General features: G+C 44.4%; 1 protein-coding gene across 1 annotated transcript; it reads right to left on the reverse strand.

Moving 5' to 3' along the window:
• Positions 1 to 4,011: 4,011 nt before the first annotated feature.
• LOC106584103 (SLAIN motif-containing protein 2-like) lies at positions 4,012 to 22,930 on the reverse strand. The gene is given in 10 exon segments (XM_014168937.2): positions 4,012 to 6,696; positions 6,819 to 7,023; positions 9,785 to 9,919; positions 11,082 to 11,231; positions 11,419 to 11,592; positions 11,595 to 11,777; positions 12,473 to 12,661; positions 12,756 to 12,929; positions 18,553 to 18,695; positions 22,071 to 22,930. Coding segments are annotated over 10 exon segments (1,902 nt in total). The 5' UTR covers positions 22,559 to 22,930; the 3' UTR covers positions 4,012 to 6,635.
• Positions 22,931 to 26,594: the final 3,664 nt, after the last annotated feature.

The following is a 26,594-nucleotide window of genomic DNA, read 5'->3' on the forward strand; positions in this document are numbered from 1 at the left end:
TGTGTGAAGATAATGTGTGTTGAGTATAATTGAAAATGTTGCAACAAGAAGAAGGGGAGGAGTGTCTTTCTCCAGAATGCATACACTCAGCTCTCCAGAATGTGCTCAGCTGTCTCTCGCCAATTCTTGCCATTCATTGTTTCTTTGTGTGAATTGCTTGCCCTTTATATGTAATTTAAAAACATAATTTCCCCCATACCTGTCACCAGAAGACCTAGTACATGTACCTTTAATCCCCCATCATTTGGTTATATTAATTTCTGTTAATGGTGTATTTAGGCCCACTGTTGTCATTCTCGGACTGGGAACGTGTCTGCTGAGTTCACAACCTGCTACACTTGTGAGAAACAAGTTTATTTCATAACCATTACGAGTTTAGTCATTTTTTTATTGTATTTTGTTTGGAGTTCTCCATGTGAGCATGTGTCTGGTTTCTCTTTCCTGATAACTTGAGGGAGCATGTACGCCTCAGCATACACAGAAGTAGGTCTACTTGATCCCCTGCATGCAAAAGTAGAAAAGTGACCATTTGGCAATGTCTGATTTCTGATTGTCATAACTCACCACGTCCACCACTAATAAGCTGAGCTTCTCAGAAATGTTTTCTTCATCTCACACAGTAAGTCAACAAAGCCTGTTTTTTTTAATCATCAATCGCAAATTATTAGTTCCTCAGTATTTGAAATATCTTTCCAACACTCCCGGCCTCGATAATCACCAATCCTCGGTGTGAAAGAGCAAAATACACTACATGACCATAAGTATGTGGACACTTGCTCTTCGAACATCTCATTCCAAAATCATGGGCATTAATCTGGAGTTAGTCCCCCCTTTGCTGTTATAATAGCCTCCACTCTTCCGGGAAGGCTTTCCACTAGATGTTGGAACATTGCTGCGAGGACTTGCTTCCATTCAGCCACAAGAGCATTAGTGAGGGCGGGCACTCATGTTGGGCGATGAGGCCAGGCTTGCAGTCAGCTTTCCAGTTCATCCCAAAGGTGTTTGATGGAGTTGGTCAGGGCTCTGTGCAGGCCAGACAGGCCAGACAAGGGTTTTGTGCACGGGGGCATTGTCATGCTGAAACCGGAGAGGGCCTTCCCCAAACTGTTGACAAAGTTGGAAGCACAGAATTGTCTACAATGTCATTATATGCCGTAACATTAAGATTTTCCTTCATTGGAACTAAGGGGCCTGGCCCGAACCATGAAAAAAAGCCCCAGACCATTATTTCTCCTCCACCAAACTTTACAGTTGGTTCCATGCATTGGGGCATCCGCCAAACCCAGATTCGTCCACCGGACTACCAGATGGTAAAGCGTGATTCATCACTCCAGAGAACGCCTTTCCACTGGTCCAGAGTCCAATGGCGGCAAGCTTTACATCACTCCAGCTTGGCATTGCACAAGGATATCTTAGGTTTGTGTGCGGCTGCTCGGCCATGGAAACCCATTTCATGAAGCTCCGGACAAACAGTTATTGTGGAGATGTTGCTTGCAGGGGCAGTTTGGATAGTAAGTGTTGCAACCGAGGGCATACAATCTTTACGCGCTTCAGCACTCTGCGGTCCCTTCCTGTGAGCTTGTGTGGACTACCACTTCGCGGCTGAGCTGTTGTTGCTCCTAGATGTTTCCACTTCACACTAACAGCACTTGCAGTTGACCATATACAGTACCAGTCAAAAGTTTGGACACCTATTCATTCAAGGGTTTTTCTTTATTTTTACATTGTACAATAATAGTGAAGACATCAAAACTATGAAAGAACACATATGGAATCATGTAGTAACCAAAAAAGTGTTAAACAAATACAAATATTTGAGATTCTTCAAAGTAGCCACCCTTTGCCTTGATGACAGCTTTGCACACTCTTGGTATTCTCTCAACCAGCTTCATGAGGTTGTCACCTGGAATGCATTTCAATTAACAGGTGTGCCATGTTAAAAGTACATTTGTGGAATTTCTTTCCTTCTTAATGCGTTTGAGGCAATCCATTGTGTTGTCACAAGGTAGGGGTGGTTTACAGAAGATAGCCCTATTTGGTAAAAGACCAAGTCCATATTATGGGAAGAACAGCTCAAATAAGCAAATAAATGACAGTCCATCATTACTTTAAAGACATGATGGTCAGTCAATCTGGAAAATGTAAAGAACTTTGAAAGTTTCTTCAAGTGCAGTGGCAAAAACCATCAAGCGCTATGATGAAACTGGATCTCATGAGGACCACCACAGGAAAGGAAGACCCAGAGTTACCTCTGCTGCAGAGGATGAGTTCATTAGAGTTATCAGCCTCAGAAATTGCAGCCCAAATAAATGCTTCAGAGTTCAAGTAACAGACACATCTCAACATCAACTGTTCAGAGGAGACTGTGTGAATCAGGCCTTCATGGTCGAATTGCTGCAAAGAAACCACTACTAAAGGAGTGGCTTGCTTGGGCCAATAAACATGAGCAATGGACATTAGACCGGTGAAAATCTGTCCTTTGGTCTAACGAGTCCACATTTGAGATTTTTGGTTCCAACCACCGTGTCTTTGTGAGACGCAGAGTAGGTGAACGGATGATCTCTGCATGTGTGGTTCCCACCGTGAAGCATGGAGGAGGTGTGATAGTGTCGGGGTGCTTTGCTGGTGACACTGTCAGTGATTCATTTGGAACTCAAGACACACTTAACCAGCATGGCTACCACAGCATTCTGCAGCGATACGCCATCCTATCTGGTTTGAGCTTAGTGGGACTATCATTCTTTTTTTAACAGGTTAATGACCCAACACACCTCCAGGCCGTGTAAGGGCTATTTGAGGAGAGTGATGGAGTGCTGTATCAGATGACCTAGCCTCCACAAATCACCCAACCTCAACCCAATTGAGATGGTTTGGGATGAGTTGGACCGCAGAGTATGGGAAAAGCAGCCAACAAGTGCTCAGCATATGTGGGAATTCCTTCATGACTGTTGGAATAGCATTTCAGGTGAAGCTGGTTGAGAGAATGCCAAGAGTGTGCAAAGCTGTCAAAGGCAAAGGGTGGCTACTAACAAGAATCTAAAATATATTTTTATTTGTTTAACACTTTTTTGGTTACTACATGATTCCATATGTGTTATTTCATAGTTTCGATGTCTTCACTATTATTCTACGATGTAGAAAATAGTAAAAATAAAGAAAATCCCTTGAATGAGTAGGTGTGTCCAAATGTTTGACTGGTACTGTATACTGTAGTGTATCATGATCTGATGATTCCACATATCCAGGGGAAATGTCATAAAAAAGCTCACTGGTGCACAAAACTCTTGAGGGCCAAGAATAGGCTAGTTGATATGATACTATGTTGCAAGTTGACCAGTTGATGATTTGATAATGTTGCACTTCACTACCAATAGCTCAAGTCAAGACAGATAGAAAGGGAGACAGACAGGCTGAGTAGAGAGATTAATGTGAAATATTTTCTACTGTTTTAATGTCGGCTTTAGGCCAATATATTTTTCTTAATTGATGAAGTTATAGGCTTGCTGCCGCATTGGCCTATAGGCTACCTCGGAGTTGCGCGTATTTCTTTAGCCGCCAATGGATCACAGTTTACATTATCAATGTGTCCATATGGCAGAGGCTGGTGCTCTCCTTTAGTTGAATTTTAACTTTTAGATGATCGTTTTACTTCAGATTGCTGATTAACCACATGACAATTATTGAGCAACGAAAATGTTATTGAAATTAAAAAGCGTTCCACAATAATGCACATATAAAATAATAACTGGCACGCAGATCAGTAGAAATGGTCGGATAAATTGTAAGCTTCCCCAAACTTCAAACTCACGAGCTGCCTATGGTGTTCACTATAACACCAATTTAAAAATGAAAATGGAACGCACAAGTGCGTGCACACATGGGAGGTACAGTGAAAAATTTTTCCTTCAACGGATTCCTTCTGGCGCCGGCCCTGACTGAAATGACAAGAGTTTGAATGAAATTGGCCCCAACCATAACACAATTGACCCATTCATGACACAGTAGACAACAGTTTCTCAACTTTTTAAAATTGAAATGTGAGTTTATACAGGGAATCTGAGGCCTGGATTCAATCCGTATCCGTGTTAATGTAAAGGTAATTTCCGATTGAACCGACATATGCAGCGTGAATGTAGTCTCTGTGGACGCGGGAACATTGCCTTTAAATTTCAACACGGATTTTCCGCGATGCTTATGCAATACGAATTGAATCCAGCCCCGAATGTCATGTTGGTGAATATAAAAAGGTGAATTAACAAAAACTACCCCAAAATGGTGTGGTATGTATTTTTTGCAACACTAGCCAAGTTTTCCACTAAATCCAAACCTTGACATACAGAGGCACCTCTCTCTTAAATAGTTTCATTTACAGAATGAGAGTCATTTGTTATAAATATCAAGGCGCATATTATACACAAGCAATTATAAATGCATTGTTGATACAATTACAAAATAATCCCAAACTAAATCAAGCAGAAATGCAAAGACAAATTATATTGGCAAACCATGACATTATTGGCACATAATGATAAATGAACAAATAAAAGCACATTCAAAATAAAGTGAAACTTTAAATGAATAGGCACTAGTTTGATAATTTCTGGCACACCAATACCATCCCTATGAATCTCAACACTCCTCTTTGATTCATTTTAAAGCACAAGAGGCAAATGGCCACTAACTTATTGAACTTCCATTGTTATCTTACTTAAGATGTCATGATCATTTACTGTCTCCGTCTTGACATAACATACACTGACACAATATCGTTTCAGGTTTTAAAGGAACTACATCAAGCCTTTGCTGCATGCTCAGATCTCAGGGTTACAAGTGTGGAATTCTATATGCATTAGTTATGTTTTTAGTGGGAGCACGTCTGACTATACTGTAGATACAGTAACTGCACATTCATCTAAATGTGGGAGAGCAGATGGAACTAACCAATCCAGAAGTAGATTTGGAGTGAGATTGTGACGGCTACCAGTGACTGGCCCAGTTTAACATAACTACTGACTACCCAGCTCTGGACAATATGTGATAGTCAGTCCAGGTTAAACCATAGTTATGGTTAAGGTCAGAGATGGGGCTTTGGCCTGTTTCTACCAGTCACCTGTGTGTTCTCAACATAAAAACACAAATGTCCTGTTATGAAACCATCTAAAAAGACTTTGGAGAATAAGCTTTGCAGTTGAGGTTCAAAATGTTCATTTTCACAAATCAATAGAAAACGAATGTTGAAAATGTATATTTGGAAAAGGAACTCTTTAAATAATTATTTGAATAAATAATGTCCCAAACAAACATTAATACATTCTAGTTGCTTCACAAGTGGACAAAAACTATGATTTGACAACACAACCATACAGAGGTGCGTTCACGTCGCGAAACATTCACAACATTTCTTTAACATTAAGGGAACACTTCACCTGCACAGCATCATCATAGAGATCTCTGACCAAGGCATCTGTTAAGAACAGACTGCAAAAAGAGAAATGTGTAGAAACATTTCAACCTGAGGGAGGTGAAAAGATAAAAGAGAAGAGGGAAGGAGTAAGGGAGAGATGGAGAGAAGCATTGTGTGATTGACTGATGGCTGAACAGACACCCCGAGGCATGTGACAGTGCCCTCTGGAGGCGCCGTGATGCTGGAGCTCGGCTGGTTTCTTTGGCATCTCTGGGCTTCCGCATGCCAGCCCTGCCTGGCCCCTTGGTCAGTGCTATACAGGACCCTTGGGACATCCCTATCCTAAACCTATGTTTATGTTATGTATGACTGAGGCGCTACACAAATTTGACAATCACAACCTCCCACAGACTTAATATTAACTCCTGCAGAATTAAGCATTTCCTGAAGTAAAATTATACACCAAATGTAGGCAACATTTTGACTCGGGAACAGGAGTGGAGAAATATGATTTTGTTCTTTTTCACAGCTCGTTTTCACAGCGTTCGATTTCCTTACAAATTTCCTTAGAACATTTTGCACAGAAAATCGTTCCGGTTTATATTCCGCAAAAGAAACAGATGACAGAAAACTTTACCGATGTCAACTAGATTGAAGCGTTCACTCTACTGATTCATGGGTTTACTTAGTCTTCTAGGGCTACATATAATGAAAGAAGAGAAGCTGCATGTATCTAATTATACACAAGTTGACTAACAAATAGCCTACTAAAATGTTAGAAATTATAAGCAGAAACATATCTAAATTAGGCAAAAGAAAATCCTGCACCCCCTGTCAAAAAACTGTTTAGCTGTTTCCGACTGTGGTATACAGCACATTTTCTATATCAGCGGGTTAGGGTCAGGTGCAGACCTCAGATTTTCACATATTGTCGGGCGGTTGCGGATGGGTTATTAGCAGTTGCGGGTCACTAGTAGGGACGTCCCAAGGAACCGGAATAGCACGGACCCTGGCCCCTTCAGAACCTCTCCACACAGATACACACACCATGTTGCTTCAGCTGTTCAGATCATGTTGCTCATGATAGTACGAAGAATGTGACTTGTGTCTTTGATATAGTTTCTTGATTCATGGTAAAAGTAATCTTGGTTGATAAAGTGCCGCATTGTAATGTTTGTATGCCTCTTTGTGCTGATGAGAGCAACAGTGCCCCCTGCGGGCCATGCCAGCCTCAGTAGCAGCCCTCTCTCCAGTTCTCTCCGCCACTGTAGGTCCGAGGGGCAGGTAAAGACCTGGGCAAGAGAAGAGCCAGAGAAACAGATTAGTTCTGCCAGTACGCAAGAGTAAAAGAAAGTCTGATACACCTGTAACCAACTAAACTTGCTTTGAAGTTGTGTGTAATATGTGTACCAACCTGCGTACTGGCTGGGCCAGTTTGCTGCGAGGCACAGGGATGCCACCTCCTCCTGCACTGGGCCGGGGCAGGCCGCTGCGTGCTGGGCCCAGGGAGCGTGTGGGGGTGGAGGCTCCAGAACCAGGGGTAGATGTGGCCTTTACAGGCTGCCTCAGGGCCAGGGGAGACGGTGTGGCTGGGGTTCGCAGCTTACTGGGAGAAGGGACTGGAGCGGCAGGAGAGAGAGAGGGGACAGGTCAGTACAGTACACTGTAGTATGAAGAGATGGCTTATAGATGACAGTATTATTCCCACAACAGAGGTCTGTGGTCTCAGTGGCCTTCCAAGCAATGAACAACACAATGATCTGAGGCACATATGATACAAATACAACGTGTATGAGAAAAATGGAGATCATCACCTAATATGCATTCAGAATCAATCGAATAATCTAATGTGATGGAATTTTGCACTAAAATCACAATAACCATATAAAAAAAATCAAGAAAAATAAAACGACGAATGAAAACGAGGCCTTGTATAAAGTCTATACAAACTGTACAAACTCCCACGATGCTTGTTCATGTGTAGGATGAGGCACACATGCCCTCGAGTGACAGGAAGGGCACCGATAATACCACAACATTAAACACATCACATCATGAGAGCACAATCACAATATATAAAAAGTAGGGAGCATGATCAGTGAATACTCACTGAAATCCCCTTCTTCTCCAAAGCAACAGGAAAGATGGACTAAAAGATGAAGACAGGAGAGATTTGACTTCATTCAGGACAGCAGAAGAAAGTGTAGGATTATGGATGGAAAAAGAACCTTGGGACTAAAAAGTCTCTTCGAGTCTATACTAAAAAGCAGACCACCTAGTTACCAATACAGGTCTATAAGTAAACTAATCCATGGACAACTTCAAGTACACTGGACAAAAATATAAAACGCAACATGCAACGATTTCAAAGATTTTACTGAGTTACAGTTCATATAAGGAAATCAGTCCATTTAAATAAATGAATTAGGCCCTAATCTATGGATTTAACATGACTGGGAAAACAGATATACAACATCTGTTGGTCACAGATACCTTGAAAAAATAAAAATGTTTGGGGCGTGGATCAGAAATCCAGTCAGTATCTGGTGTGACCATTTGCCTCATGCAGCGCGACACATCTCCTTGGTATAGAGTTGATTGTGGTCTGTGGAATGTTGTCCCACACCTCTTGAATGGCTCCGCGAAGCTGCTGGAAATCGGTGGGAACTGGAACACGCTGTTGTAACCGTCGATCCAGAGCATCCCAAACATGCTCAATGGGTGACATGTCTGGTGAGTATGCAGGCCATGGAAGAACTGGGACATTTTCAGCTTCCAGGAATTGTGTACAGATCCATGATAATGGTGTGCATTATCATGCTTAAACATGAGGTGATGGCGGCGGAAGAATGGCACGACAATGGGCCTCAGTATCTCGTCACGGTATCTCTGTGCATTCAAATTGCCATCGATAAAATGCGATTGTGTTCGTTGTCTGTAGCTTATGCCTGCCCATACTATAACCCCACCGCCACAGGGTACTCTGTTCAACGTTGACATCAGCAAACCGCTCGCCCACACGATGCCATACATGCTGTCTGCCATGTACAGTTGAAACCGGGATTCATCCGTGAAGAGCACACTTCTCCAGCGTGCATTGAAGGTGAGCATTTGCCCACTGAATTTGGTTACGACGCCAAACTGCAGTCATGTCAAGACCCTGGTGAGGATGACGAGCACACAGATGAGCTTTCCTGAGACGGTTTCTGACAGTTTGCGCAGAAATTATTTGGTTGTGCAAACCCACAGTTTCATCAGCTGTCCGGGTGGCTGGTCTCAGATGATCCCGCAGGTGAAGAAGCTGGATGTGGAGGTCCAGGGCTGGCGTGGTTACGTGTGGTCTGCGGTTTTGAGGCCAGTTGGACGGACTACCAAATTCTCTAAAACGACGTTAGGGGCGGGTTATGGACATTAAATTATCTGGCAACAGCTTTGGTGGATATTCCTGCAGTCAGAATGACAATTGTACGCTCCCTCAAAACATGAGACATCTGTGGCATTGTGTCGTGTGACAAAACTGCACATTTTAGAGAGGCCTTTTAGTGTCCCCAGCACAAGGTGCACCTGTGTAATGATCATGCTGTTTATTCAGCTTCTTGATATGCCACACCTGTCAGGTGGATGGATTATCTTGGCAAAGGAGATCTGCTCACTAACAGGGAGGTAAACACATTTGTGCACAAAATTTGAGAGAAATAAGCTTTTTGTGCGTATGGAATATTTCTGGGATCTTTTATATCAACTCATGAAACATGGGACCAACACTTTACATGTTGTGTTTATATTTTTGTTCGGTGTAAATGTGAACCTTACGCTTGATCTAGTCATCCAACCAATCAGCAACCACCGCCACAAAGAGGAATGACTGTGTTGTGGCTAACCACATCAGCTGTGCCATCAGATACTGAGATTATTTTAAACATCATCTGAAACAGCCTTGAGGTTTGAGAGCCCGAAGGCATCCCAGAGCCACAGGGTTTCTCAGCAGGTTCTCACCATCACCACTAGGGGGGAGACATGAGTTGTCTGTTCTGCTCAGACCAGACCCAACAGGCCCATCCTACAAGAACACCGGGGAGACACTCAAAAAACCGTTCAGGACCAGACTCCCGACCATCCCAGAAGCTGCCTACCCTGAGGAAGTGACCATCCCACAAAACAATTACTTTCCTTGCAAATCTGGAAACAACTGTACCAAATTTCCTGGCACTTTGTATTGGGTCGAGTGCATGCAGGAACGTCACACAGCCAACCAGTCACGGTAAAAAGCTTTACTTTTGGTAAAGAACGTGGTCATGTGTGTATTACTCAGGATGCGTGTGTATATAGGGGACCCTTTACTCATCACGTGGATGATCCCAGGCACTGGCAGGCTGTTACCTCGGAGGGAAGAAGGGCTTTGGAGGTGCTGTTTGGGTTTCGGGGACAGCAAGGATCGAGCGGGAGTTCCTGTTTGGGAGGAGCGAGGGGGGGTAGAGTACCGGGAGTGGAGTGGAGTGGAGGAGTGCTGGGGTACTGGGGAAAAATGGAGATGACAGTTGGGGAGAAACAGAGTCAATCCTTTCTGTTTTGTTACTGTTAGTAGACCAGGGAGAAGAGGACATGACATAGGGTTGAACCAGGCAGCCAGGAGGGGTTGTGGTAGCCAGTGAGGCCACTGAGTCAGCCAAGCCGGGCTTATAGTCGTTCACAGCCAAAGGTAAAACAGCAGCCTGAAATGCTATGGGGTGCTGCAGTGCAGCCAGACACTCACAGTCCACAGAGACAGAGAGAGACTGACAGGGGTAAAGTACTTCCAGAGCCGAGCTGGGCCAACACTAGGCCAAACCACTACCAGGGCCTCAGTAGAAAGAGAGGGGTGGGTGAAAGGCAGCGCATGCTCTACTGTCAGATAGAGAGGCAGGGATAGTGGTGTCATACTGCCCACCACAGACAGAAAAAGCCCAGAGAAGTACAGGAGACGACTCAGTGTCAAGAGCAAAACCATACCACAGTGACACAGTACAGGATAGTACAGAACATTACGGACATTCACAAAGTGGTCCTATTCAAGCTCAGGCATGCCCGCTTCACTTACACATAGTTCATTATCAGTGTATTCAAACAGATTAACTGACACAGATTACACATGTCATTTGTCCAGCAGCCGTTTCTCCTTCAGGTGTCTGAGTGGGGATTAGTTATATGGATTAAAATACAACACTACCATCACTGATTCACTGTGGTTTTTTTGTTGTCTCATTCTAGGATTATAGTAAATGGCCACTCCAGTTCCAATTCAGTTGGTGGATATTTCTAAAGAGCATTCAGTGTTTTATTCAGTTCTCTCTACATTCTAAATATAAATCCTCACAATAACCTACTTTTAAATCTCTTGATTCTAATTGATTTGGGTAAAAAGGAGAAGAGCGCACGGAAGGAGAATTTATTAAAACGATCAAACAGAGAGATCCCCAAACCATCAAAGCCAAGACACTAAAAAGCAAGAGGTTTAATAAGGCCGAGCATGAAACACTACTCCTGTCATTACACTGCTGCTGTTGAATATGCTGCAGAAACAATTATTTATCAGTATACAAGACAGAATATGAAAATGAAAGCATGTCTCGGATTGCGATTCCCGAGTGAACATGCGATAGGGATAGTGTGTGTGTGTGTGTGTGTGCATAATACTCACTGGCAGACTGACTGACTGCCTGGTGTCTGGGTGAGCTTCCGTTTGGCACTTGCAGGTTGGACTCACAGCTCCTGCTGTTCTTGACGGGCTCTGGGCCCTGCTGGGCCACGTTGGAGCGGGTCAGGTTAGGAAGACTACGCCCCAGCTTCTCTACAAACACCACAGCAGAGGAAAACAACTGAAAACAGGACGGAACAGATACCGTACACAACGGTCCTCATTTGAATCAGAAAGGATAGACCATATGAATCCATATAGTTTGTCTTCCACATAACAATGAACTAACCCCAACACAAAACCATTTCCCCTCTCTAGTCACTCAACCCCCCCCCCCCACCTTCGTTCTTCACCACGTTGGTCTGCAGGTCTTGGGGGGCGTGGCCCTGCAGGGAGTGACGTGGCGCCTGCAGCCGGCTGATGATTGGCTGCGGGGAGCCCCGGCTGTGGTTGTACTCCAGGGAGCGTGCTGGGGAGCGGGAGCGGGGGGAGTTCCTGGGGGAGGCGCGGGGGGGGAGTGTCTGGGGGAGTGGGAGAAGCGGTTCGAGGGGAGGTGGAAGGCGGGGTGTACAGCCTCCTCATCGTCCTCTAGACTCTGGGCGTCCAGCTCCTGGTCACTGAAGGTGCTGCGTCTCAGAGAGTGGCAGGACGAACCAGAGCTACGCCTGGAAGCTGTGGCAGCATAGTCCTGCCGAAGACCTGGAAACACACACACAGGGACACGGTCAGAACATACAGCGCTAGTACAGCCTGTACAAAGAAAGTCAGTAGAAACACTCAGCATCTGACAGGTGAGTAAAGGGTTTATTGTGGAACATGAGAGACGAGAGAAAACCGCACGCTGCTCTTGCTAGCATCACTGTTCTTTATTAAGCTTCACTCATCGGCCGCCAGGCCTTCCGTCAGAGCTTTTGTGAGCGGTTTTTAATTTTGCACACATATGTAGACACTGCTCCACCCCCATCCGTTCCGTGCATCGAATGGGGTTGGAGTCAAGGACAAATAAACACCTGTTACCAAATAGAACAATGTGTGTACATAAAACTTCATTAAACACTTCTGGAAAACCACAATGAGGACATCGACCTATCAAGTAGGTTTTCATAAATCATTGGGTACAGTGCAGGTAGGCTGCAGCGATTAACGACAAGGCATTACTTCAGGTTCACATTTACAACATAACATGCATTTCATCATTAAGACCTTTTGGGATAACTATCTGGAGGGTAAAAATCCTAAAACATTCTCTTTTGCCCAGAGTATTGTTTATAGCTTTCTCTATGCCACAAAATCTAAAAATATTGAGTTTTTGGCCGTTAAAATAATCCCTGTCGTTTCTCCTAATTGAACTGGTAATAGTGGACAAACGGACAGAGTTAGAAGATGGTACGTACTCTCCTCCTGCATGCGAGCCAGGATCTGTACATCAGTGACGTCGTTGAGTTTGTACGTGGTGGAGGATCCCACAGAGTCCTCGTCCATCTCCGAGGTGCTCAGCTCACTGTCTATTGAAGACTGAGGGCTGACCGGTGGGGCGTTCCTCTCTCTCTCTACTGAGCCACCACGCTGCTGCTGGTGAGCTGCTGGGACACACACATTTATATTATTCATACTTAATGAACATAAAGGGATAGAGGAGAGAGTTAAAGACCGGCATATAAAGCCTGTGTACAGTACCCTGGTGGAGAGGGGGCATCAGCTGCTGTCTGACGATGGGCACCCTGCTGGGGGTGGAGGAAGGGGAGTTGAAGCCGCTGCTGTAGGGGCTGTTCACTGTGTTTGTGCTGTATGGGCTTCCGTAGTTCACCTGGGGACTATAGGGACTTCCATACAGGCTCCTCCGCTTGTTTGCTGTGAAGAATGAAGAGAATTGCTATGAACATGTTGTGCTGATATGGTCCCTTTACCCAGACAGTGGGTGAAGAAATTCAGCTTGGCCCCTAAGACCCTCACAAACTTCTACAGATGCACCATTGAGAGCTCTCCAGAGGGAGGTGCGGTCAGCCGAACGCTGCCAGCCCTTCAGGACATTTACAGCACCCGGTGTCACAAGAAGATCATCAAGGACCTCAGCCAACCGAGCCACGCCCTGTTCACCCTGCTACTATATGGAAGGAGAAGACAGTACAGGTGCATCAAAGCTGGGACCGAAAGAAGCTGTTTGTCAAGAAGCTGTTTGATCTCCAGGCCATCAGACTGTTAAACAGTCACCACTAGCCGGCCTCCGCCCAGTACCCTGCCCTGAACCTTAGACACTGTTACTAGCTGGCTACCACCCAGTACTTTACCCTGCACCTTAGAAACTGCTTCCTTATGTACATAGTCGTTAAACACTGGTCACTTTAATAAATGTTTACATACTGTTTTACCCACTTTATATGTATATACTGTATTCTAGTCATGGCTCATCCTATTTAACTACTACTGTACACACCTTTTCTAGGACTCTGACATTGCTAGTTCTGAGATTTCTTCATTTCTTTTAACTTTCTGGATGATGTGTGTATTGTTTTGTGTTTCTAGGTATTACTGCACTGTTGGAGCTAGAAACATGAGCATTTCGCTGCACCTGCGATAACATCTTCAAATCTGTGTAAGCTTCCCAAAAAACTGTGATTTGATAGCCTATAACTACATCACATAAGGGATTGTTGTACAGCCAGCAATCTAAACCGTAATGACCAATTAAATCAGTGAGATAATATCTTACATGGGAAATCATTGCAGGCATTACCGGTTGCCTCCTTCGAGGGAGTAGTTTAATCACAGTGAGTGTGGTTACATGCACACAATGCGACTAGTGTGAATAGTCCGATTAATATAATAGTTTGATTAAAACACTTACATACTTTGCCAAAATAACGATTTCCCTAATAATCCTGTTTACATGGACACATCTGAAATCAGGCTACCTGACGGCACTCTGATAACAATGCAGAAAATCGCCACTCAAAATAAACGTTCTACCACTGATGTGGTAAACGTTCTACCATTTAAGGTGTTTACATGTCCTAATAATTCAAAAGATTGCTCAGAAAGCCAGGTCTTTTAATCGCCGTATGCTTACTTCGATTTTGACCGTACGCCGATTAAGATAAGTATGGTGTTTACATGGCTATTGCATAATCTGCCTACTGACATAATCAGTTGAATATCGAATTGTTATTGGGAATGCAAGCGTACTCAATGTGAGCCAGCTGACATACGCAAGCTGCATTATACCAACCACTGACACAAACACTAATGTGCACACAGTCACACACCGTCTCTCGGAGTCCTCTCCTCTCCAGTGTGTTGGCACTGGTGCACATTCTAGAGTCACTTAAATCGTATGGCAGTCGTAGGCGTCTTTATCATGGACTGAAGAAAGAGTTAACAATGCGGCCCATTCACTCAGTAGTACAGTCAGAGCAGCACAATGCAGCACTGTGATACCCAGCTATCCACAGAGACTCCATACAGCCTGCCAGTCAGTCAGTCAGTTAGTTAGTTAGTCCCAGGTAGGCAGTCTAACCATGGAGCCTGCCTCAGCTCAGCCATTAGACCAGGCCTGGCTGCTCTGCCAGGGATACGACTCACTGGCCAATGGCCATCAGTGTTGACTGCTATACTGCAGTCCCGCTTGGGACAGCTCTGCCCGCAGTGCTGCATACACTCCAATCTCCAGGGTCACTTGTTTGCTCATCTCCCTCCCTCCATGTGTTTACACAGCTGGATGATGACTGGAAAAAGCCTTTTATTATCATCAACTCGCTCTCCTTTCCTCCCTCCATCTCCTCATCTTTTGATGCTCTGCACTCGGCCCTACCGCATTATTTAGGAAATAACAACATGTCCACTCAACTCACTCACTTCCTTCAGAGATCAGCCATTGAGGAATACTAGGATCACAACAACATGACACTACCGCAGTACCACCTGCATGCTTAAGCCTTAACCAGGGACACAAGCACTCGACCACAGACGTACACACCTCTCGATCACTTTGTCCTCTGAGGATTCCCAGATAGGTCAGACACTGAGATTAGCACGGGTTTATCTAAAACCAGGACCTCACCAGAGACAGAGGCGTCTGTAGGACAGATTCTGTCCAGACTCCCAGTGCTGAGAGAGCGCTCTTTATAGGTCAGATATGCACAACAGTTGTGTTGTGGTATGATCAACATTATACCTATAGGTTCTACATACAGGATATAGGTTCTCGCACACAGAGACAGCTGACAGGGATCAAACACAGTGAGTTAAAGGAGGGAGTTACCTGCCTCGGAGTGGCACCTCCATGTGTCCGCCGTGACGCCGAACACAAGCCCTGGCAACGCATCGTGGGGGTCAACCTCTGACCTCTGGAGACAGACATAGCGGAGTGTGTGACCCCTAAAGTGGACATCTATCAGGTGCTCCCAACAGGGAGATTACTGCAGTTGTAGACTTACAAACCACAAGGAAAGGACAGCGTTTCAGAGGGTGCATTCAGTGCTGTTCCCCCAGGTATCCTTTGGTGCCAGGCTAGGGGTGAATGATTTAAGGGCTAGGAGGTGATCAGATGGAGCAGCTTAGCTCTACAGTAAATCAGGAGGAGGTTGGAGACAGCCTATAGTCAGTGTGTTGCTGGCTGGGTCTCAGCAGGGATTTGCAGCACAGGGACCAACTAAAATAGTGTCGTCCTAAAATACGGTGTCCTAAAACAAACCATGCAACAAAAGAAAAAAGAACACCTAGAAATCTTGCCTGATGCCTAAAAAAATAGATGGGTAAATACATGCAATATAAATGATCATACTTACTCAACATTTAACACTTTCTCCCTACATGCTAAAACCATTCCATAACACTATGACGTTTATTTAACCCTTATTTTACCAGGTAAGTTGACTGAGAACACATTCTCATTTACAGCAATGACCTAGGGAATAGTTACAGGGGAGAGGAAAGGGGATGAATGAGCGAATTGGAAGCTGGGGATGATTAGGTGGACAACCTAGGACACCCCTACTCTTACGATAAGCGCCATGGGATCTTTAGTGATCAGAGTCAGGTCACCTGTTTAACGTCCGATCCGATAGACGGGACCCTACATAGGGCAATGTCCCCAATCACTGCCCTGGGGTATTGGGATATATTTTGGGGTCCAGAAGAAGGAGTGCCTCCTACTGGCTCTCCAACACCACTTCCAGTAGCATCTGGTCTCCCATCCAGGGACCGACCAGGACCAACCCTGCTTAGCTTCAGAGGCAAGCCAGCAAAGATAATCAGGAGCAAAACCGCTATTTCCATTCATTTGTAGCCAAGATACTAGCTGTAATAAAATCTCTTTCCCAGCTGATGGTTTGGCTGCAGGACCTTCAGTTTCCCCTGGAATTAGCCTAGACAGCATGGCGTCAGTGACAGACAGGACAGAACAAGCAAACCCAGAGGTTGCCACGTCCGATTAAACAGCTCAGTTGGACAGAGAAAAGTCAACCAATACCCGTCATTGAACGCTCCTTAAAAGTGAAAAAGGGTTCTTGAGATGGACTGGGCCAGCTAGCTAGGAGCATTTCACATGAGGAGAGGGCAACAGAAGCCTTTATTGTGTGGCTCAGCGAGAGAAAGAAAATGAGGGGAGAGATGAACAAGTGAAAGAGCATGACTTAGAGAAGGCGGAAATATCCAGTCCATTATAGCTTAAGTACTTAAAACAGTAGCTACATGTTAGGGTGAGCATGGCTAGATAGCTGGCCTATCAGCTTGGGATTAGGTACTTTCTGCTGTAGAGAAGAACTGTGTGGGTGGAATCTGTGGACGTTTGTCAAAGCACTGTTCAGAAGGCGCCATTCTGAATCTAACCCAGCATTACAGGACTGGTACTGTCAGGAGAGTCCCCGGCCCGGGCCATTCTTTACTTCCTGCTACGCTTTCAGTGTTATAATGTCATGACAATGCCCAGAATACATTTTTGAATTTCGAAACGTTTGATAATACTTCACTAATGAAACTAGATCGTGTCTAATACATTTATTTAACTCGACTATACTGAAAAATAAATAACTATTTGTCCCTGCTTCCAGTTTGTTATGTAACTGGGGCATGGCATTTAAGGGATCTCATTGCTTACATTTCGCAGGGAGTCTAAAGACACACGCTTGGTTACCATGGACAAGCTAAAACAAAAGTACACAAACACATTCACATTTCAGTATGCAAGCAATCGCCCTGGGCCTTCCTTCCAACAGTTTGGGAGTTTCTCATGGACATTGAAGGCTAAGCCCTCTGAAAGGGTCTTCCATAAGCATTTCAAATAATCCTATGATGTGGTATAAATGTACTGTCAAGCTGTGTATTATGTTAGTCATGAGCCAGATGCCTTGCTTTGTGAAATTCCTTCACCCGTGGAAACAGTCCTCACACGACGCCATGGCAACAGATTTTCACACTCCCGAGAGGGTGTGTCACTGAGGAGCCCATCATACAGTACAGCCACACAAGACTCTTAGTAGATGCATAGGACACGCCTAGGCCCGCTCTGCACATCCTGCGGTCGAAAAGCAGTCATTTGGGCCTGTTTGAAGCTGTCTGACTGCTGCCTACCTCTCCTCCCCTCAGGTATAGGCAGTTAGAAGCCAGTCAGCAGCAGGTGGGTCCTTTAACCTTTTGTTACCTGCATATTGTACAAGAGCTATATAGCCTGCATTGCTGTTTTCTGCTTGTTCACACATACCCAAATCATTTATTGACCTGTTGCTGATAATAAGCAGTGCAAAAAGCAACCAGCTGATTGATCTCTAGAACCTCCCTTTGCCCTTGGTGTGAGGTGGAGGGGGGGGGCACAGTCAGTGATTTGAAGCATTAGATGTCCAAATGAATGGGTAACATTATCCTCAACACCACCCATCACCCAAGTAACACTCATCCATAGTATGTATGGGTCACCCACCGGAGCCTCAGAGCCTGTTGTGGTCTATGAACAGTCGGAGTTGAACTTCAGTGTGATACATAACTTCAAAGGGCACTCGCAGGAAGGGGATGTGAGGGGAACAGGTCAGCTGTTGACTCCATGTCAGGACAGGAACCCCATGGTCCTGCGGGTGCTGTCTGTCTGCCCAGGGGGTCCAGTGCCACGTGATCAGTCACCGTTACGGAGCACACGCAGGTTTAGGGATAGCGACCTTCAACAAACTGTTGCTGGATACGATATGTGCGTCACATGAGCATACCTCTGTAAAAATGGAACTGGTCTCACTTTAGCCTTGCTGTCCTGATCGTCTATATTTAGCTGTCATAATACGCAGAGGGACATAGATAGAATTCACAGGCACACTGGCCATGATAAATGTAACACATACACTCATACAGCATAGTTCGTACTACAAAACAAAAGCATATTTGTCCTAGATGTGTGCACACTTGTTTGGAGCAAAGCTGGGAAAAGCGAGGGGAGAAGTGAGAGAAGAGAGGAAACAGGAGAGGAGAATGGAGAGGAGCGAGGTGACAGTACCTGACATGGTGAGGTCCAGTCTGTGGATGAGGGAGCGCTTGGCTGACTCCATGTCAGGACTGGGGTTGTCCAGAGCCTGGCGACACCACACGATGGGACTCAAGGCTTTCTGCCAAGGGCTGTTCAGCTTCGCCTCATACAGCCTGGACGAACACAACACACACACGTCAACGGACATGGCACACAAAAATACACACGTTTAAAAGTCGTGCTGGAAACTTTGTTCCTGTGTTTTGTTTATGAGGAAAAACGTTTGCTTGCCCTTGGTCTTCACTGTAGGTGGAAATGCATTAGCTAACATTTGCTCATTCACGGCCCTTTTGCAAGGTGAACAAATCATGTAAAATAACATTTTATTTGTCACATTCACCGAATACAACAGGTGTAGTAGACCTTACAGTGAAATGCTTACCCTTAACCAACAATGCAGTTTTAAGAAAAATTTGAGTTAAGAAAAAATATTCACTAAATAAACCAAAGTAAAAATGTGTGTGGTGCGGGGGTACAGGTTAGTCGAGGTAATATGTACATGTAGGTAGGGGTAAAGTGACTATGCATAAATAATAAACAGCAAGTAGCAGGAGTGTAAAAAAAGGGGTGTGGGCCAATGCAAATAGTCTGGGTAGCCATTTGATTAGCTGTTAAGCAGTCTTATGGCTTAGAGGAAGAAGCTGTTAAGAAGTCTTTTGGACCCAGACTTGGTACTGCTTGCTGTGTAGTAGCAGAGAGAACAGTCTATGACTAGGGTGGCTGGAGTCTTTGGCAATTTTTAGGGCCTTCTTCTGACACCGCCTGGTATAGAGGTCCTGGATAGCAAGAAGCTTAGCCCCAGTGATGTACTGGGCCGTATGCACTACCCTCTGTAGTGCCTTGCGGTCGGAGGCTGAGCAGTTGCCATACCAGGCGGTGATGCAACCAGTCAGGATGCTCTCGATGGTGCAGCTGTAGAACTTTTTGAGGATCTGAGGACTCGTACCAAATCTTTTCAGTTTCCTGAAGGGGAATAGGCGTCGTCGTGCCCTCTTCACGACTCCACCAGCCCTCCTTCATGAATATAATGCTGTCCAGTGGACAAATTGCTAACCAGGCAAGGCATGGCTGGGATAATGATGACAACAATCAATAAGGTAAGAGACCTGATGATAATCAGTGGAAATAGATGTGATGAGGGGCGATGCAGGTTTGGTGAGTGTTATAACCTGCTTAGGCCTACATCTCATCACAGCTGCTACGGCTGATACATAAGCCTGCTTTATACTGAGAGAGAGAGAGAGAGAGAGAGAGAGAAAGTGACTGTACCAGGAAGAGGAATCTGAGTCACCTTTGTCTCAGCAACAGAAAACCTCCCACATGAGAGTCCTCAACTAAACAACAATAACACTAAGGCCTACTAGTAAACAGAAAAATGTAGGCCTAGATTCAATACATTATGGGCATTCTAAAAGTATGCCACATGGAGAATCTGACTGTAATCCATAACATTTAAAGAATCAAATTCAACCAGAACTTGTAGACCTATCACTCTAGCATTAGGCATAATTAAAGCTGTGTCACATCCACATTGCTATGGTTTTACATATAGCTTAGCCTAATTCTCCTGTAAACATGTGTCTGGCTGGATCCTCCTAACTGTATTTTAGAATGAAAAGCTTAACAGCAGGATGGTGCTGTGCTGTCGTCAAATAGCTGCAGGACCAGACGGCCCTGCAAATTCAGTCTGATGCTAATTCAGGGATTATGGGAATCTATGACCAGGACTGGCAAGCCATCAATCAGTAGTACTATGGGTAATCCTGTGTGTATCACCAGCCAGAGGGCAGAGAGACCACCAGTGGAGTGTGTGGGGATTGGGTTAGAGGGGCAACAAGGAACTGGTACTAAGAGGCCACAGTAAACTTCCCAGTCATGCTTCCTCTATCCTCTCTTCCAAATATTGAAGAGTAGTCGAAGATGTTTCTGTATCTAATACATTCACATAGGGCAGGCAAAGTCACACACTGAGTCAGGCTAGGGAAATGCTAATTTCATCTGATTAAATGACCAGGGGCTGCCAGAGCCCATGCAGTATTACTAACCTGACAGTCTGGCCATAATTAGTTAGTGTATCTCCTTTCTATAGCTGGCCGCCTCTGACCTGGTCCTTGACCTAAAACACAAGCCATTACCATTAAATTACCCTCAAGAGGCCCATAATATGCCAATAAAACCCCTATCCTACTAAGCGGACCATGGCAGACAAGGGCCTATCTTTCAGAGAATGAGAGGGGGAGAAATGAACACTGACCCAGCTTCCTCATTATAGGCTAATGATTCCTAATGCTCTACTAAACAAAACTACAACATCTCATTTATAAACAGGGCTTATTTCACGTCAGCTCGACAGTGAGGTCTCATCACTCTCTACAACTGTTTCAGGGATTTCCTCAGGTTGGGATCAGCAGTGAGATTTGTTCTGCCTCAAAAATCCAATTAAACATTTCAAGGACTAGGCTATACTTCTAAAAGTTCATCTGTGTAAGCGATCTAACCCTATAAACCACAAATGCTCAATCTGAGCACAGCAAACAATACATGATCCTGCGATTCAGTTTGGCATGGCTAACAACTGTGGCTGGGCCTGGCTATTACAACAATTCAAGTACTATAACATTGTCATAATCATTAGGGCCTAGTAGGCAATGATTTCCCCTCAACCTCGTTTCATACACTAGACTAGTGGATGGTGTGTATTAGTATTGATAGTCCTAACAAAGAAGGTAACCATGGTTGTGGCTGTTTCCCCATAGCCTTTGGTTGGGTAAACAACTTGAAAATTTCACTGTGCACACTTCTCCCTTCCCAGCTGACAGCCTTCTGCTATGTCACCAAAATAGTGCAAATGGCCACCATACGAACAGTGCTTCCCTTATCCTGGAGGCACAATACTGTAGGCCTACTGTTAATTAACATAGTTAACTAACAACTAGCTTTTATGGTACATCATTTGACAGAGTAAACAAGACCACTAAAATGCAAACATTATGACTAAGGCCTAATAGTAAAGGGGTGTGATTAGTCCAAGCACAGCAGCAACCACAGAACAATGAATGCCAAGTTCTACTGATACAATATTGATCAGGATGTAATGTGACAAGTGCAGGTGGGTTGACAGTCCCCACACGGGATCCAATTTCCATTTGGATTTAATTCCATCCACCAGCCACTCAGTAATCAAGAACGAATGGCAGACAATCGGTCTGCGGTGTGTGATGACCTCTGTCTGTGGCAAGCTATTGTATTGAGAACATGGCCGTCCTGTGCATTCCTATGGCGCAATTTCAGCGAGGATTATTTCCCTCCCCAAGGGTTTGTCATCGTTGATAATGTCTGGAACAGCTGCGCTCGGCTGTGGAGCTGTCACATATGGGCGCATGATAGGCACACTGGTTGACTAGCTAAATGCATTAGGGCGTACTGTTGTGTTCTCGTTGTTCGAAAAACCCTCAGGCTACTTGAATTACAGATGGTGTATCACTCACCAGCTGTCTTCATCTTCGTTCAGACAATCCATGTCTTCAAGATCGAGGATGTCTACTTCATCCAAGATTGAATTTTCCCCTTCATCCATAAAACCCAGTGTTTCCCCTGCGTCAGTAAAGTACGAATTGATGCCAGTGAAAGAGGTGGCAGCCGATGCCCCCTCGCCCTCATATGCTCTCCTGAAACTGATGCCATCATATGACAGTCTGGGGCTCAAACAACGGGAGTTTTCCAAAAGCCCTCCATAGGCACCCGTTCCGCCGAACCCCACCCCAGGGAACCCGGCCAGCCCCGCCGCCGAGGCGGCTGACAGGGGTGAGTCATATCCAGCACTAAGGGGTCTATGGTTTCCTGACACTGATCCAGACGAAGACAATAGAGTAGACCGACTACGGAGCTGCTCGTTTTGCTGTTCGAGTTTCTTTACCAAGTCCTGCAGCTTGCGCACCTCCAAGTCCGCGTTGATGTTTGAGTTAATATCCTCCATAGCTAGCTAACGTTAGCTAGCTAACGTTAGCGCTACCCAGCCACACAAAAATCCGCGGCTGTGTCAATGTAGTTTTTCGTTTCTTCTTTCTCGGCTGGAGGGCACGATATGTGAGTCACTCTAAGCAGTATCACGTTTATACTGAAGAGACTTTGGTGTTGAAATAAGTTATTGGGCTTATCGTCATCTTCTCCAAATATTCGTACACACGGGCAGGGTCGAAAACATTTCCACTATCCCTGTCGCCAACTGTGAAAGACATACAGGCAAGGCTAGGAACGTCACCACGTGAAACATAGGTAACGAGCACGTAACCAAGCGCGCGTTTACAGTATCGATTATACCCCACAGTACTGTCTGCAATGCATAGAATATTATCATGTGAGCTCATACACAGGACAATGAAAAGTATGGTGGTTTGTCAATAAAAACAATCACACGAGCTAACTGTTGCTCATATGTTACTTGTCACGGACCTAGAATGTACTTGCAGGAGTTTGTTCCACCTAGACCCAACTTAGTTAGACATGGTCTTGCCTAAATCATACTATGATACCAGCTTTTGGTGGTACAGTCTGACATAAAGCACTGAAAAAACGTGGACACGTTTTTACACTGCTTTATGTCAGACTGTACCACCAGAAAGCTAGTATCACAGTCTGATGTATTAGGCAAGACCATACCTTCCAAGCCAGAATATTGAATAAACTTACATTTGAACAATCTTTATGTGAAGTTGGTCCTCTTTCGGGTCGAAATTTGAAGACAAATATCCACAGTAAATGATTATTTATTTGACTTTTTAGAGCGCCGGTCGGTATGTACACTCGGCTATTGTTCAGTAGATTGAAAATACAAACCGCTAGATCTATATACAGACCAGCGTTCTGAAAGTCAGGTTAATTACCCGTGGGGATTTTGTGTCATATCGCTACCTGAATAAGGACAAAATCAGCAAACAACAGGGTAGAGTAGGTTCAAATGGAGTTTATTCAACATTGTTTACCATACATGTTAGACAAGTGGGGAAGGAAATCCCAGTCAGAATTCGAAAGGGGCAAGGTGTGGTCAAGTCTAGTGCTCCCCAAAATACATTATTTTGACTGTACTCTAGGAATTTGTGTGAGGATCAGATCCATGTTACATTATCTCTCTGGAGACCAGTCTTCACTTGCCTTACAGACATAGGAAACAACCAAATCAAAACAACAACCAGAAGATTGTTTTCTTATCAAAACGTTTATTTCCACTTTGTTAGGGGAAAAAAGTGCAACTAGGGGGTCATTGGCTTTACAATGGTGGCATAACTGGGATTGATTACTGCCAAAGTATAGGGTTTGGTGTTGTCGATTGTTATATTGCCTAGATGAGGTGCTGCTATGTGAGTGAGGGCATCCCCACACTCCAGTCACTGCTCAGCACTTTGTCCCCCTCCCTGCCCCCTGAGTCTCTCCTCCTTCAGCCTCCCCCTGGCTGGCCAGCGTCTCCTCCAGGCCATCCTGATCAGAGCTGGCGTTCTGCAACTCAGGCCGCTCTTCATCCTCCACATCCATCTCAAACACACGGATGTGCTGCAGGTTGGAGCTCAGCTGGGACACAGAGAATAGAAAGGAACTTCGGAACGAGAGATTCTGAACCATCTAAACCAAACTACAACAAGCCTGTTAAAGCCTTAGTAAGGGAATCCCCTTTCCATTGTCTTACCACACAGGCCACTTTCCGAATCCAATTCACAGCCCCAAACTGGGCCTTCATGTTCGTCAAGTCTCTCCACTGGTTCTCCAGTACCAGCCCATGTGCATGGATGGCACCACTCTGCTGGTCTAATACAGATGGCACAGTCAACAGGTGACCCATGATGACTACAGTGAAGATAAGTGAATTACAGGTTAAGGTGATAGTTGGTGTTTAGATGTACAGTTCCCTCAGAAAGTATTCACATCCCTTTACCTTTTTCACATTTTGTTTTGTTACAGACTGAATTTTAAATAGATTAGATTGAGATTGTGTCACTGATCTACACAAAATAGCCCATAATGTCAAAGTGGAATTTTGTTTGTAGAAAATGTTAGAAATTCATAGAAAATTAAAAGCTGAAATGTCTTGAGTCAATAAGTATTCAAGCACTTTGTTATGGCAACCCTAAATAAGTTCAGGAGTAAAAATGTCCTCAACAAATTGAATAATAAGTTGCAAGGACTCATGTGTGTTCAATAGTGGTTAACATTACTTTTGAAAAACTACCCCATCTCTTTACCCCACAAATACAATTATCTTTAAGGTCCCTCAATAAAGTAGTGAATTTCAAGCACAGATTTAACCACAAAGACCAGGGAGGTTTTTCAATGCCTCGCAAAGAAGGGCAGCTATTGGTAAAAAAAAAAATGAAAAGCTGAATATCACTGAGCATGGTGAAGTTATTAATTAAGCTTTGGATGGTGTATCAATACACCCAGTCACTATAAAGATAGTGGCGTCCTTCCTAACTCAGTTGCTGGAGAGGAAGGAAAACGCTCAGGGTTTAACTTAAATGAGTGAAAAGGAAGCCTGTACAGAATAAAAATATTCCAAAACATGCATCCTGTATTACTTAAGTAATACTGCAAAAAAAGTATGGCAAAGAAATTAACTTAGTCCTGAATACAAAGCATTATGTTTGGGGCAAATCCAACATCACTGAGTACCACAAGCATGGTGGTGGCTGCATCATGTTATGGGTATGCTTGTCATTGGCAAGGACTAGGGAGTTTTTTTAGGATAAAAATAAACAAAATAGAGCTGAGCACAGGCAAAATCTTATAGGAAAATCTGGTTCAGTGTGCTTTCCAGACAAATTCAGGAGACAAATTCACCTTTCAGCAGGACAATAACCTAAAACACAAGGCCAAATCTTTACTGGAGTTGCTTGCCAAGACAACATTGAATGTTCCCGAGTGGCCAAGTTACAGTTTTGACTTAAATCGGTGTGAAAATCTATGGCAAGACTTGAAAACGGCTGTCTAGCAATGATCAACAATCAACTTGACAGAGCTTTAAGAATGTAAAAAAGAATGGGCAAATATTGTACAATTGAGGTGTGCAAAACTCTTAGACTTACGCAAAAAGACTCACAGCTGTAATTGCCACCAAAGGTGCTTCTACAAAGTATTGACTCAGGGGTGTGAATACTTAGTGGCAAGAAAAAGTATGTGAACACTTTGGAATTACCTGGACTTCTGCATAAATTGGTCATAAAATTTTGATCTGATCTTCATCTAAGTCACAACAATAGACAAACAGTCTGCTTAAACTAATAACACAAACAATTATACATTTTCATGTCTTTATTGAACACACTGTGTAAACATTCACAGAGCAGGGTGGAAAAGTATGTGAACCCTTGGATTTAATAACTGGTTGACCCTCTTTTGGCAGCAATAACCTCAACCAAACGTTTTCTGTAGTTGCGAATCAGACCTGCACAACGGTCAGGATGAATTTTGGATCATTCCTCTTTACAAAACTGTTTCAGTTCAGCAATATTCTTGGGATGTCTGGCGTGAACCGCTTTCTTGATATCATGCCACAGCATCTCAAATCGGGTCAGAACTTTGACTGGGCCACTCCAGAAGGCGTATTTTCTTCTGTTGAAGCCATTCTGTTGTTGATTTACTTCTGTGTTTTGTGTCGTTGTCCTGTTGCATCAGCCAACTTCTGTTGAACTTCAATTGGTGGACAGATAGCCTTACATTCTCCTGCAAAATGTCTTGATAAACTTGAATTCATTTTTCCGTCGATGATAGAAAGCTGTCCAGGCCCTGAGGCAGCAAAGCAGCCCCAAACCATGATGCTCCCGCCACCATACTTTACAGTTAGAATGAGGTTTTGAAGTTGGTGTGCTGTGCCTTTTTCTCTCCACACATAGTGTTGTGTGTCCCTTCCAAACAACTCAACTGTGGTCCCATGTGGCTCAGTTGGTAGAGCATGGTGTTTGCAACGCCAGGGTTGTGGGTTCGATTCCCACGGGGGACCAGTACGGGGGGAAAAATGTATGAAA

This window comes from Salmo salar, chromosome ssa23, assembly GCF_905237065.1.
Source record: "Salmo salar chromosome ssa23, Ssal_v3.1, whole genome shotgun sequence".
Lineage (NCBI taxonomy): Eukaryota > Metazoa > Chordata > Actinopteri > Salmoniformes > Salmonidae > Salmo > Salmo salar.